This window comes from Anticarsia gemmatalis, chromosome 9 (genome assembly GCF_050436995.1).
Source record: "Anticarsia gemmatalis isolate Benzon Research Colony breed Stoneville strain chromosome 9, ilAntGemm2 primary, whole genome shotgun sequence".
NCBI lineage: Eukaryota > Metazoa > Arthropoda > Insecta > Lepidoptera > Erebidae > Anticarsia > Anticarsia gemmatalis.
In genome coordinates, this window is record NC_134753.1 from 3,561,704 (window position 1) to 3,575,995 (window position 14,292).

Below are 14,292 nucleotides of genomic sequence, written 5' to 3' on the forward strand. Positions count from 1 at the left end.
TTCCCAAATCAAAACAAAATTTTTTAATAAAAAATCATCTTTTTCTAGTTTCCTTTGCTTATGCATGAATACTAACAACATCAAGGTACTTATAAAAAAAAACACTGATATGTCGCTATGATTACAGGGCATTATGGTTCGTAAGCACATGGGTCAGTGTTTCAAGGCATCCTAAGTATTGTACTAATGACTATTGACTTGTTAGGTATAAAGCACTCCTTTAATGAGTCGCCTAGACCTAGTAATTTACAGAACCCTCATTATTGTGTCATACAAAGGTAAAATGTAATTAGTGATCTCATACGACTACGCTAAGCCCTTCATAAACCATAATTTATACTAAGAGATTGTGATATAATGAATAAAAAAAGTTATGTACACGATTATGTTTATTTAAAAGTCTGTATTTACACAACTAAAAATGTTTAAAAGAAATAAAAGTTAAGTCCCATACTTAAAGCCACCGGCGCTGCTCAATAATCGCATACGAAATATTCGGGTTTGTTAACAGTCATCATCGACTGATTCGATCATAGATTCTCAAAAATAGTTATGTACAGTCAATACTGTACAATATTGTCGAGTATCGAAATTTTGACATTTCAAATGTGCTGCCAAAATAGTTCCCACGACGCCCGTCAGAGGCGCAGATCACAATTTGATACAAATTTTCTCGATGACGGGCCGGTTGTCGGTAGTCGATAGTAGTAGAGAATCGAGCTAGCAATCTAGATTTGTTTTGTATAGCTGTAGTGTTGACACTTTATAGTGAAAACATTTCTAATATAAACAAAACATTAGCATCCAAAACACCGTACATATTATGGCGAATGAACTTTGACATTGTTTAACATACAATGGGACAGAAATGGTGCGGTATTGTCTTGACTATTAAATAAATAAGTGTTCAACTAATATGCTTTGTTGGCGAAATGTTTTGTTTTAAGATATTGGAACTGTTTTGAAATTTTCTGAAATTAATGACAAAAATTATGGCAACTATTAGGCAGTCAACATAATTTCACTGACATGCATCAGAATGAATCACCAAATTCTACACAACAAATACCAAATCTAGTGGCAAAATAAAGCTAAGTTCCAAGTAAGTCAAAAATATTATGGCTAAGTTCCAGTAAATTTATTTTGCTAGCTTAAACCTGGAATACTATCAGCCGTTACCTTATTTCTTTTTATGTTGTAACCATTTTAAAACTACCACTTATTTATTACCACTACTTTTACACACTTGTGACAATGTGCATGTCAACAAAAATGTACCAACATCACAATACCTAAAATAATATTATAATTGCTCAGATTAATATTTCATAGTAAAATAGTCATTACAAATGATATATTTTTATTGTTCTGCAAACGTCGATTTGACACGAACATTAATATTAGCTTTGTTGCAATAGTTTTGTATGTATACGAAATTCGGATGCCATATTGAAAACAAAACGAAGGAAAGTTTTACGGGAAATATTTTTAACAATAATGGATTTTCGTGTCAAAAGAGAAAGTTTAAACCGTTTAGTACAATTTTCTTTTCAGAAGATAATAATGAGACTCATTATTTAAACGGCCGGTTTCACATCATAATTATAAATATTGGCTAACGAATATTTTGACAGGGTTTTTCGTAATTTGTCGGGTTATCTGTCGGATAAGCTATCAGCTGGATAATCTAAACTGGAACTGCTGTCTCTGAGCATGTTTTGTGTATGACCGGTGAAATTTTCAAACGTAGATGCCGTCACTTTTTGCATGTTTTTCATATGTGGTGCAACTATAATATCCACCGATCGTTTTAGATCCGATTCTTCCTTGGTATCAAATATTTAACCTTGTTATTCACTGCTTATTTTAACTACATTAGATACTAGTTATAGTTAATCCACAAGATGTCTTTGTCACTTTGATGTGTAGGTATCAAAGTGACAGGTGACAAGTATATATATTATAAAATATGTATCCGTAATTTGTTTTTGCAATCTCTGTGACTGGGACCCTTGATTCGTTAGTAATGCGGATGTTATTTATTTTTTCATTAAAATATATGGCACTATAGCTTGTTATATGTAGCGATGAAAAAGATAATTAATAACACCTATGACCTATGAATTTAAGAACCTACGCAAAATCGGTTTCTTTTTGTGAAACAAAATCTGAAACTTTTTAAAATACGTAGCGAATAGTTAGCGTTGATATAGTAAAGACAAAAAAAATACTTTTTAATATTAAGATTGTGATAACTATCCTACCGAAAAAGGACCTAGGATATGCTTACTATGTATGGCAGCCGGTAGCTAACGTGTAATTAAATATGGCATAAAAAGATATTACAAATAAACAAGTTCTCAGCTTCGAAATATATTTTATTTTGTAAGTAATCAGTACAGTGATCAAATACACATGTTCATAATTAGCAGGAATAGGTATGTTTCAATTATACACAATAATGGCAAAAAGTTCCAAACATCAAGTTTTTACTAACAAAGAACTCATGAGTCAAGTTAATTAACTAAAAAGTAAATAGTTCTTTGTATATTATGTAACTCTTATGTAAGCTAAAACTATTCAAAATTTTATAACTCAAAAAACGTCTGAGTTGAAATAGTAATAGTCGCAAAAACCTGTCCTTTGTTTGAATTCCAAAATGGTAAAAAAAGTCTCATTTTGTTTCTGCCTGTTATTTTTTGCAAATTTTCGGAAGTTTTCAAATAATTTAGTTTAGCAGTTAGTTCAGCATAACAGGTGTTTATAACAACGTTACTTGTAAAAGAATTTTTGCGAGCTAATCTTCTTAATAACTGTAGTGTTTAAATTACTCATTAGAGACTTTCATGCGATCTTTAATCTGAGAATTTTGTATGAAAACCATAACCACCAGTGCACAACTCGATAACTATCTAGCTTTCGTGTAGCAACAGTCCGGCACTATCTCGAAAGTGCCTTCAGACATTCAACAAACTCGATACGATCTTAGAAAGCGTTGTCAACAAATCATAGCCTTTATTACTCTAATTACCCTTCTTCAAAAGACATAGGGTAACTGGTAATGAAACTGAATGCCGAACAAATACTGAAAGGCATTGAGAAACTTTATTCATTAGTTATCGTCAAGTACTCCGAGTTGAGCGTTGCAGCTATTGTTTCAAAGGGTAAGAGTATTCAGAGGGTCTTTTAGTTTGATCTGATAGGGTCGTGAAAGAAAAATATTGAGTACTAGAGACCTAATGCTGAGATAGAGTTCGTCTTGAAATCTAGAAGAGTAAACTAAGTAGGTTGTAATTTTGTGAAATTTATGCTACATTTAGTTGGTTTTCGGATTGTTATAAAATAGTCTGAAAATGCTTGTAGAAATTGTAATATAGTTAACATAAAAGTAAAAAACCATAGAGACTTTTTCTATCCTTTCTATTTAAAAAAATACACGGGAGACTTCTATTGATCACTTGTATTTCTAAAGCGCGAGTATCAGTTTAATATTCAATCTCATATTTGTCTGTTTATAAAGGAGAAATAATATTACATACTCATGAATGAAATAAAACATAAACAACAGCATTTTTCCAATATACTGCATGACATGAGATAATGCTTTCATAGAACTAATAAACAATAGTTATGCCATTCCGGTTGCGCCTCGTTAGCCATCGCGAAAACATGTAATTTCCGTTTAATTGTTTCCGTTCCATTTGGAGGTATGGAAATAATTGAATAAAGGATTTAAATAGGTATCTCTAAGAATCTTTATGATTTAGGTGCTTCTACCTTTATTAGCGATTCAAGTGCTCAAAAAACTCTGCTGTATATTGAAAATGTAATTATTTCTTTAGTTTATGTTCTAAGAATTAAAGTGCCTACTACTGAAAAACATCTGACTACAGTTTAAGGAAGTATTCTATCAAAACAAAACAAAATATGAGTATAACTGAATGACGGTTATTTAACACGAAGTATTTAATAACATAATAACTAATAGTAATAACTTACTTATAACGTATTAGCGGTTAAATATACCGGAAAATGAATTAATAATAATATGCAAATTATATGTTAGCGACCTTACAAAAATATGAATCAAAACAATACGTCACTCGATCGGTTGAGCGAAAACCAAATATTTAAAAATTATATATTAATTAAAAATAGATTAACTGAATTGTTTTGAATATAAATCAGTTCTATAATTCGATTTGGTGAGGAAAAGAACATAACATTATCTACAACATTTTACATCTGTTAGTAGGTAAATATTTTTCTTGGAAACAGATTTTTGGATAATTTATACGAGACTGCTACTACATTAATAGTCAGAGTTTAATATAAAGCTATACCTAAATCCCCTATAGGTCACGTTGTTTCTAAATTCATACAAATTACTACTGTAGTTCGTGCAAGTAAAATTACACGTACACTTACGCGACTCTGTCAGTCGTGAATACAGTAATATGTGTAAATATAGTACCTAGGTAATCTTTGATAGAATTGCATGATCCAGTTGCAGAAGCGAAACTACCAAATGTAAACAACAGATCTTAAAAACTCAAGCCAATATTCTCTCTTCTCCACTACTTCTTAAAACTAAACGGCCAGCAAAAACATACATAAATTGCTGTCTCAATAAATTTCTGAAGATTACTATGAAAAAACTTCTCGTATGAAAGAAAGTTTTCATATGAATCTGACACAAGGGTGCAATCAAGGTGGGTGAACTCGCAAATACTTGCTACCGTTTTTATTGTGAAGACGTGACCTCGCGAGGTTTTTGTAGTTGGGGACTTACCGAACTAAATATGATTTGTTATCTTACCGATCGATCGTTTTCGAGAAGTGAGTTTCGTAGAAGAAGTTGTAAAAGGTTAGTTTTTTTTTTATCTTAATGGTATTCTATGTGGTTCTTTATGGTTTGTTATTTAAGCCCTATTTTAATTTGTGTTATCTTCCTTGACGTAGGTATCTGTTGATGGCAATGGCTTGTTTTCTAGCGTGTGTCTGTATGTGGCTGGTAAAGCCAATTATTTTTTTATAGGTAAGTAGGTATCCGATTAAAAACTTTTATATTTAATTTAACTAGTGAAGTATATAAAATTAACAATGTCTTAGTATAGTAGTGATATAAAATTATTTTACGACCTATATTAAATTATGAAATCAACTAAAAATAACATATGTATATGCCTAATTTTGAATTCATACTCATTCATTAAGTTTTAAGCATTTTATTCATAGAAAATTACTCATGCATCGTATTGTAAAAAGTATCTCAAAGATATTTCGTATAATCAAGACAAAAATATACATACGCAAGTTTTTATACTTTAATACATATTTACTGGAAACTCAGGGGAGAGGCCTTTGCTCAGCAGTGGGACATAGAAACAGGCTAAATAAAAAAAAATAAAAAAATACATATTTAAAAAATAGAGGTCAATAGCTTGTCAAATATACTTTTAGTTGTAATCACTTGAACTCTTACACTTATGATATAATCCGTGATAATTAACTTTACAATTTAAAATATTATTTCTTTTATTTTATTCTCTATTTTAGGTTGCCTGCTACGGTGAAAATATATTTGTAGAACATTATAATATTGATTATAATCTAGGCAGTAGTTGTGACTACCAATATATTTCAAATAGTAAGTATATTAATAGCGGTAAAGTGTTATTGGGTTTTTCTATCGTGAAAAATTCTCGGAAGCAGTAACTAGAACAAACACAGTAAGAAGTATATCTTCACATTAGACAGTAAGGCAAAATATACTTAACGAGAACTTAAATGTATATTTTAAACATCTTTTCTTTACTTCTAATAATAATTATTATTGCTACTCGTTAAAACTGATTATGCTTTTATTGTGTGGAATTGAAATTATGAAGAAAAATATATAAAAAATATATAACAATAACTGAGAAATGAAACAATACGTCATTAATTAAGACAAATAAATAAAGGACATTAACCGTTCAAAGTAATATTGTGAAAATAAAATTAATGAAATATAAACTTTTTCGTTTCATTTATATTTGTCTTATTATTATAATCTAAAAGGTTTTTAATTTAATTATAATTTTCCTACTGGCCTACGCCAAGTAGGTATCTACATGATACCTTTAGTTTTATACCTATAGTTTTATCATTTTATAAACACGGAGTCTCCTCACATAGTATTTGACTCATAATTTAGTAAATTAACTATTATTTATTTATTATTTGTATCGTAAAATATTAATTTAGCTTCCTGCATCACCATATGTTCATTAGTTAAACCTGATTTATAATAATCATAAAATATTTTACGACGATCAATATTTTTATTACTCATAAAATTAACAATGTTTCGCAAGCATTTTATTCGTCACTAGTTTCTGTCAGTTCCTATTATGTAGTTTTTAGAATTGATTGATGTAGAATTTTTATTTTTAATTATAATATTTTTATATAAATCCCATTACTTTGGATTTTGTTCTTGTAGATTTTAAAGAGATTTTCAATAGAAAATGTATTTTATGGTGGCCTTGCCGACACGTTGTATACCTATTTAGTAAATTACATTATTATTATTATGGCTAGATGGTTGACCCAACACCTAGGTACTTACCACATTGGCCCACCTTACTTCGCGATAATATAATCTTCGAAATACTTTTTTCTTGCGAAAGTACAACTTTTACTGATATAGGTACATAATATACTGTACGGCATACCTACATAATAAAACTAACAACTACAAATAAAAAATAATATACCATAACAGTATTAAAAAAATATTTGAGAGCCATTATGTAACCAGTTATAAACAATTATTATGGTTTTTGTAGTAAAAACGAAAACAAAAAATATTAGTTATGGTAAAAAAAAATTGAATGTGAGCGGATTATGCCAAAACAATGTCTCATAATTATTTAAATCTATACTAACAATATGAGTTTGCTTGTTTGTTTGAGCGCGCTAATCTCAGGAACAACTGGTTCGAATTGAAAAAAAACTTCTATTGTATTGTATAGTTATAGCATTGTTAAAGAAGGCTATCGGTTATATAACATCGATACAAAGATAATTAATGAGACGTTCATTCGATCAGAACATAATAATATACTGGATACATTCAGCTTCCTATTTGGCATTTTATTTTTGCCACCACCAATTTCTCTGTATTTTCTACAGTAAGAAGGTACTATCCAGCGAGCGTTTGATAATTAAACATTTCTTAATGAAAAACATTCTTGCAAAAGAATCTAGAGGCACTGTCACATCAGTTTATCATAAAAGATTTGATGCATATCAAGTAGTTGAGCAAATGGCCCCACAAAACCGAGAGCTGGGCCTAACAATTCAAAATTTTCATGTTGTCTGGTTACCAAACTTATTCGAATATAAAATCAATAAATTATTTGTTAAATATCTAACCATCGGCTAATGAAAATACTTGAAATAATTTATGTAACAATACGAACAAATGGGAACTAAATTCTAAACAGTGTTTGTGGTTTGAAACCAATGAGCAGTTGGTTGTTGGTCAGTGTGTTTGTGGTCAGTACGGTTGGTTAGTGCTATGACAAATGCATATAATTTTGTTATTTAATGTTTTATTCTATTTTTTAAAGTAGTTTTTTCCAACAGCTCCGTTTCAGTGTTTTTTTAGATAGTTTGTATCGTAAAAAGGAGAAGCTGAGAGGCAGCGCTCCCATGTCCCGGCTGGTAGCCACAGCAGTGATTTTATACTGATATATTATTTTTTATATAAATGTAATCGATATAAATGAAATCATTTTAATTATTCTTAATTATTAAATTCCAATGCATGTTGTATTCACCTATAGGTAGTTATGCAATTAGTTACATGCTGTAAGTTAAAAATACCTATGTAAGAATCATTGTAATAACTGTTGGTGAATCAAAATAAATAAATAATTAAATCTGTGGTTTGGGCACGTTCCCGGAATTGTATCAATCTATCACACTACCAAATTTAAACTCAATCGGTTTTGTTATTTGTCTTCAAAGCGTGACAAACAGATAGAGTAACATTATTTAATTTGCGGTTTTTATAATAGTTTGTATGTTGCTATGAGAATATTGTATTACTGACATAAGTTTTTCTATTATCGTAATTGGATGTTAAGATGTATGAATGCGTATGAAGCAATATTACCTACTATTAATAGTAATCATTGAAATGGATGGAATATGCGGAACTGCAATTATTTCAATTATTAACTCCATGGAAGAATAATTAATATTGTTAGGTATTTTTTTTTTCAATAGTTGCTAACATATTATGTATATTTTCTAATGATTTATTCAGTTTTGTAGGAAAATTTAGAATCAATATAATATGAGTTTTGCAACAGATTCCGATGATTAAGTACTTTTCCACGAATAATAAAATATTCTATCTAACTCGATCTTGTTAATGTCAAAAGTCACATTTAGAAATAGTTAAATGCGGATAAAAAGAAACACGTTCTATTCTAAGTTCTTTTATCTCTGCCTACTCCTTTGGGCAAGAGGCGTGATTTTATGTATTAGGTCGGAGAAAAAGTTATTTCGCATTATAGCATCCATGAACTTGTAATAAAATCTTTTCTCTACACAAAAAAGCTCGATATTTGGGTACCTCACGAGCTCACTGAAATAAACCTAATAAACCGGGTACTCTTTGTGATTTTTGAAGCCAAAGAGATTTTATTACAAGTTCGTACATACTATAATGCGAAAATACTTTTTCCTCGACCTAATATGTTTTCTATGCCGGTAACTAAGCAGTTATGTTAGCTATATTGCAGCGGTTCATGGTTAAACATGATAAATATATTTCTCAAAACAATGCAAGCCGATGATTAATAATCATCAGACTTATCTGTTTATGATATTCGATATATCAAATAGAACATTTCATTTGATCTTATATCGACAAAAAAGGCTGCTATTTTTTTTCATTTTGTCTAAGGATACCTACAGATCACATTTCATTGACAAGCTTTGCTGTGTATTGCACCATATGTGCAAAGTTCATTGTCGGTCAAAGTTTGTCGTTGTGATACCGTAAAAGCTTACATAGATATTTTTATTGTTGAACTGATAAGGCATGTTTTTTATCAACGTTTGTGCTTCCCCTGTTTTTATAAAATCATTCTGTTCATTTATGGCGTACTTTTGGTGATGAAAAGTTAAATACAGATTTTTTTCTTTTGATTTCAAATATAATGTTGTACATTACATATTATAGTTTACAAATATCAAATTTTCGTTTATATCACGAATTCGTAAACTGAATTTGTCACAAATTTTGTTAATCCAATAAAATACATTTTTCGATAAATATGTAAATGAATAGTTGAACTGATATATCTGACATTTAAAAGTTAACCCTTCATCAAACACCAAAAAACAATTGTATGTGTTCCATTATTTTTAACGTATTTACAATTAGTAATTATAGATTAAAATTATTTATATTAAGCTAAACTATTAAAAATATACACAATGCACAAAGAAATAAAATAAATTAAAAGATATACATAGATATACGTTATGCGTGTTTATATTATTCCCATTTTGTTTTTAGCGGAAATGTCACCGACATAATAGTTTTTTTTCGCAAATTGTTCTAGATCCATATTATTATATAAACGTATACAAACATGCCTAATAATTCTAATAGCATCCTCGTGCAATACCATCAATTCATAACCTATGATTACTTCAAAAATGATTACAGTTTTTAAAACCGAAACATTTGATTTATAACTTAATTGGGGATATAATTTCTTTTTATAATATTAATTGATACTTCCATATCATAAGTCATTATGATGATGTAATAATTAACTATTAAAAAAGTTACTACGTGTTTTAGGCTTAGTAATTTTAAAAACTGGAAACAATAAATTATATTTTTTATCACCATTTTACCAAACGACGTGATTGAATAATCGTTTTTGAATAAATTATTTTCGGTAAACTAATAATTATATATATTTTGATTTAGGCAATTTAGTTGAAGACTACGCAATAATTTTGGTTGATGGCCGTGAAAATTGAATGTTAGCTTATTTAAAAGAAATAAAGAACAAAAAGATATTCGTCATTGTCATAATTCGTGAATTAAAAAATGATTCGTGATTCTTAATCTAAAACTATGATCAGGCAATTATCTACTAGGCCTTGAGTCTACCATGCTAGCCAAGACCGGGTTGGGGAATTTGCAAGACCACGAAAACTGTGTCAAATAATTTTAAATTAGTTGACAAAAATCAGTTTTTAGAACAATTCCTCAACTTTCTTTTTCAAATATGAATTGATTACACATATTATTATGTATAATTTTTCCATGACAGTAATATTTGCTATTACTAGTGTACTTATTCGTAAATTTTGACCTTAACCTCTATTATAATAATCAAGTTCAAGTTTACCTGATAAGGCGTACTGATAGTTTTCGTAATGCCTACAAAACAGTTCGCTTAAACCATATTTATTTTTAAGACAAACACGTGAATATTCTTATGTTTCTGATAATAAAACGTTACGTGTGATAAATCAATTGTTAAGGAAAATGTTAACAAAATTTTAGTTGGTATTTAAGTTTATCCGTGTATTTAAATTGAGTGTTTAAGTTTTGTCCGTGACTGTACTTTTGTTACGCCTATTTTAATAATTTTTTTTTTATAGAAAATAAATTATTATAAACTATAAATTATAATAACACAGATGTAAAATTTTAAATGAATAGTAATTTAATAATTGAAAAAGTTTCTGTAAAAATAATTATTGCATGCATGCATTGTGCATTGGCAGGAAAAAAAATTGTTGCTGTTTTTTACCGGAATTAATATTATAAATTTCTTTATCGCTTACTTTATACACTTTAATATAATATATGCATAATTGCATAGTAATATAACCACACGATGCTTAATACTTGTTGGTTGATCGTATTACAGTATTTGGGATCTTACTAAACAAGTTTTTGACGTCACGGTATGAACTTACCTGTATAAATACAGTCATTGCCTTTTCTGTAAGGGCATTGCCACCGCGAACTGAATTGTTCATTCGTGATTTACTTTTGGACGATAAATTATTCACGATACCTAAATTGCTAATTGGTATATTTTTTTTTTTTTACTTAGACGTTTAATGCAAACAGGAATTGTGGATTAGACTAACTAAGCTATTTCTAAATTGTATTTTTTTTTTTAAGTTGGACCAGCAATCAGTCAAACAGTAATTGCGGATCAGACCGAATTAGCTAATTCGCATATATGCATATAATCACGCCTTTTTCCCATAAGGGTAGGCAGATACCTAGGAACCTAAGCTATAATAAGATTTAATTTCCTCGTAAAAGATTAAGTATACAAATTTCGTAAAATATATATTTCCTGCCAAATTACACGCCCGTTAATGTTGATGGAAAAATATAACAAGAACAGATGTAAACATTTAATTAAGTTAATCTTTCAATTTTTAACAATTGTAACAGGTGTACAGATTATGTTAATTTTGTACCGTTAACTATAAAACGATGAATATCATTAATAATAAAAAAAATGTTTTATGACAAGATGAACTTGACCCTGAATTATTAAAGGAAATAAAAATAAATAAATAAATAAATACTTTGGGACAACTCACACACGGTCATTTGATTCCAAACTAAGCAGAGCTTGTACTAAGGTAACCAAATAACTGAACTAAGCAGAGCGTGTACTAAGGTAACCAAATAACTGATAAACATAAGTATGTTTATCAGTTATTTGGTTACCTTTTAAAAGTACATAAGTATATACTTTTAAATACATACTTATATAGATACATTAACATCCAGGCTCAGAACAAATACTCGTGCTCATCACACAAAGATTTGTCCCGGGTGGGATTCGAACCCACCACACGCGACGACGGTTGCAGCGGCGTGGTGACCGCTTAAACCACTGCGCCAAACGTGTAGTTAAATCACAGTAATGTTATGATTAATGTCAAATATTATCTTCCTGCGCGTGTACAGTCACGTGCAATAAGTATCTAGTGTCGAACAATGTTTATAAATAAATAAAAATTGATACGCGTCGCTATGATTTCATAATGAAGCAGATAAACCAACGTAATTACTTCGACTGAAAAAAAAGCCCAATATTCTGTCTTACATTTCCAAAAATTATGGACCCCTTTAAAAAAATATGTTCAATATTTAGACGTCTTCATAAAAAGTGTAATTTTTATTTCAAATAACTGTTAAATTAACAGTACGTTATTAGTTTTTTGTTACATTCATACTAAGTATATACTTACAATTAAGTAAGGAGAAAACAAAAGTATAAGTAAAATATTTGTAGTAAAATATTGTTCACAAATGATTATAACACAATTAATAATTTTAGATAGTACACGTCATACGCATAAGATTTATAAATGTCTAAGAAAAACCACAGATAAACGTAATTTATCATCTCACCTATAAGTTTTTGTTTATGGACTTTGTATTAGAAAGAAAAAGGTCACGGATTTTGCACTATAAGTCTATAACCAGATTATACTGGTTTTAAATCTAAAAATCCTTGGCCCTATTATATAAAAAAAAACATAGCAACCTTACGTCACACTTGGTTTGAAAAACTTAAATTATGGATTGACTCATCGATCTCGTAAAATATTGATTTATATGAATATGTTCTAGAAGGACTTTTCGATTTTGTTTGAATCTTGTTAATCATTATCATAAATACGAAAGTCTGTTAGGAGGTATGGATGTTGGTTATTTTATCACCGAAAACTACTGAACTACTTCGTTTCGTATGCCGGTGATGGCTTAGTTATTTTAACCGACATCATAGAAAGAAGTTGGATTTCAAATCATCGTGATTTTTTTTTATGTTCTCCAATTACTCCAGAATGCGTGAACTAATAATTTAAAAATCTTAAAAAAAAGAACCTTGTGGTTTAAGGTTTGGCATCCATTTTTATATATTTTTTAAGTTCTAAATTAAAAGACTGTAATCTATAGAAAACAGTATTATGTAAGTTACATTTCATTTTCAACACAATAGTGATGTATTTTACTATTGTTTTGTAATCGGATTCCGCTGCGATATCGGTAATCAGGAATTTAATTAAATTTCAATGTATTATGCAGATTTTGGTATCGTTCAAATATCGAGACGATTATTAAAGTGTTTTTGCATTTTCGCGTTTGGTTTTATCAATGATAAGTTTTATTTTATAATAATGCTTATTATATTTTAACTTCCATTGTATTTGAAATTGATAACTGAGTTGTTTGTGATTTAAAATCAAATCATTTTTTTAAAATGAGATGTCAAACATTAATTATTAATCTAGCTAGACTTTTATAGAATTTCAGCCACTGATTCTGACGCGAATACGAAAAAAATATTTATTTTCCACTTTAGTGAGGAGGGTACTTATAAAAAATCGTATTATTCTATATTTACATTACCTTTGTGTGAACTGACGGTGTAACTGACATCTTCAAATAGAATATGCACCGGTGGTCGCTTCGCCATGCGGTTCAAAGCTTTCAAAGTGGATCCTGCACGTTCCAAAGCGGCCGGCGTCCAATGGCTTTCTTGCTCCTCTTCGAACACAACGGGATTAGGGTGAGTTGAAGGGGTAATATTCGCCAAAGCTGCACCAGCTATCGCTTTCCGGACCAACGGGACATTATGAGCATTCGCCATTGTGTACACTATGCTGTCATACGACACAAAATGTTAAAAACACTAACAAACTTCGAAATGTTAATTTCGAATTTTATATTTTTATTTAAAATCCAATTACACAATTCAATCAATAATCCAAATTAATGACTTTAATTTTTGTATTCGAAAAAATGAATTGAATTTTTTTAAATTGAACAGTAATTTCGATTTATAGTTCGTAACCGCTGCGCAGGATTCGCGATGCGGTTCGCGCGTGCGTCGTATACCAATGGCACGACACGACTAGCCGCCGAAGACGTCAAAGGCGATCAGCTATAATGCAATCAACTTAATAGTCACAATTATTACTGATGTGACACTTATCAAATTAAGATTAATCGTATATCTCGTTATAATTTTTGAGATGAATTTTCCTTTTAACCCCTATAATGGCGTTTTGTGGTCACGGCTTATTATGTTTTAATCGTTTTTATTTGCGGTTATACAATGACCTACTTTGGTGTACTTAAATAGAGTTATTTCTAAATCTAGATCTCGATTAGGAATGTTGTTTCTCCTATTAGAGAGACTTAAAGGTTATTCGACGACAATA

At 29.6% G+C, this 14,292-nt stretch overlaps 1 protein-coding gene across 1 annotated transcript in view; it reads right to left on the bottom strand.

Moving 5' to 3' along the window:
- Positions 1 to 13,982, bottom strand: part of LOC142975604 (ATP-binding cassette sub-family G member 1-like) — a 62,690-nt gene extending 48,708 nt beyond the window's left edge. Inside the window, exon 1 of the mRNA XM_076118549.1 lies at positions 13,478 to 13,982. Within this exon, the coding sequence (XP_075974664.1) occupies positions 13,478 to 13,718 (241 nt within the window). The 5' untranslated portion in view covers positions 13,719 to 13,982. The remainder of the gene's footprint in view (positions 1 to 13,477) is intronic.
- Between the last annotated feature and the right edge of the window lie 310 nt (positions 13,983 to 14,292).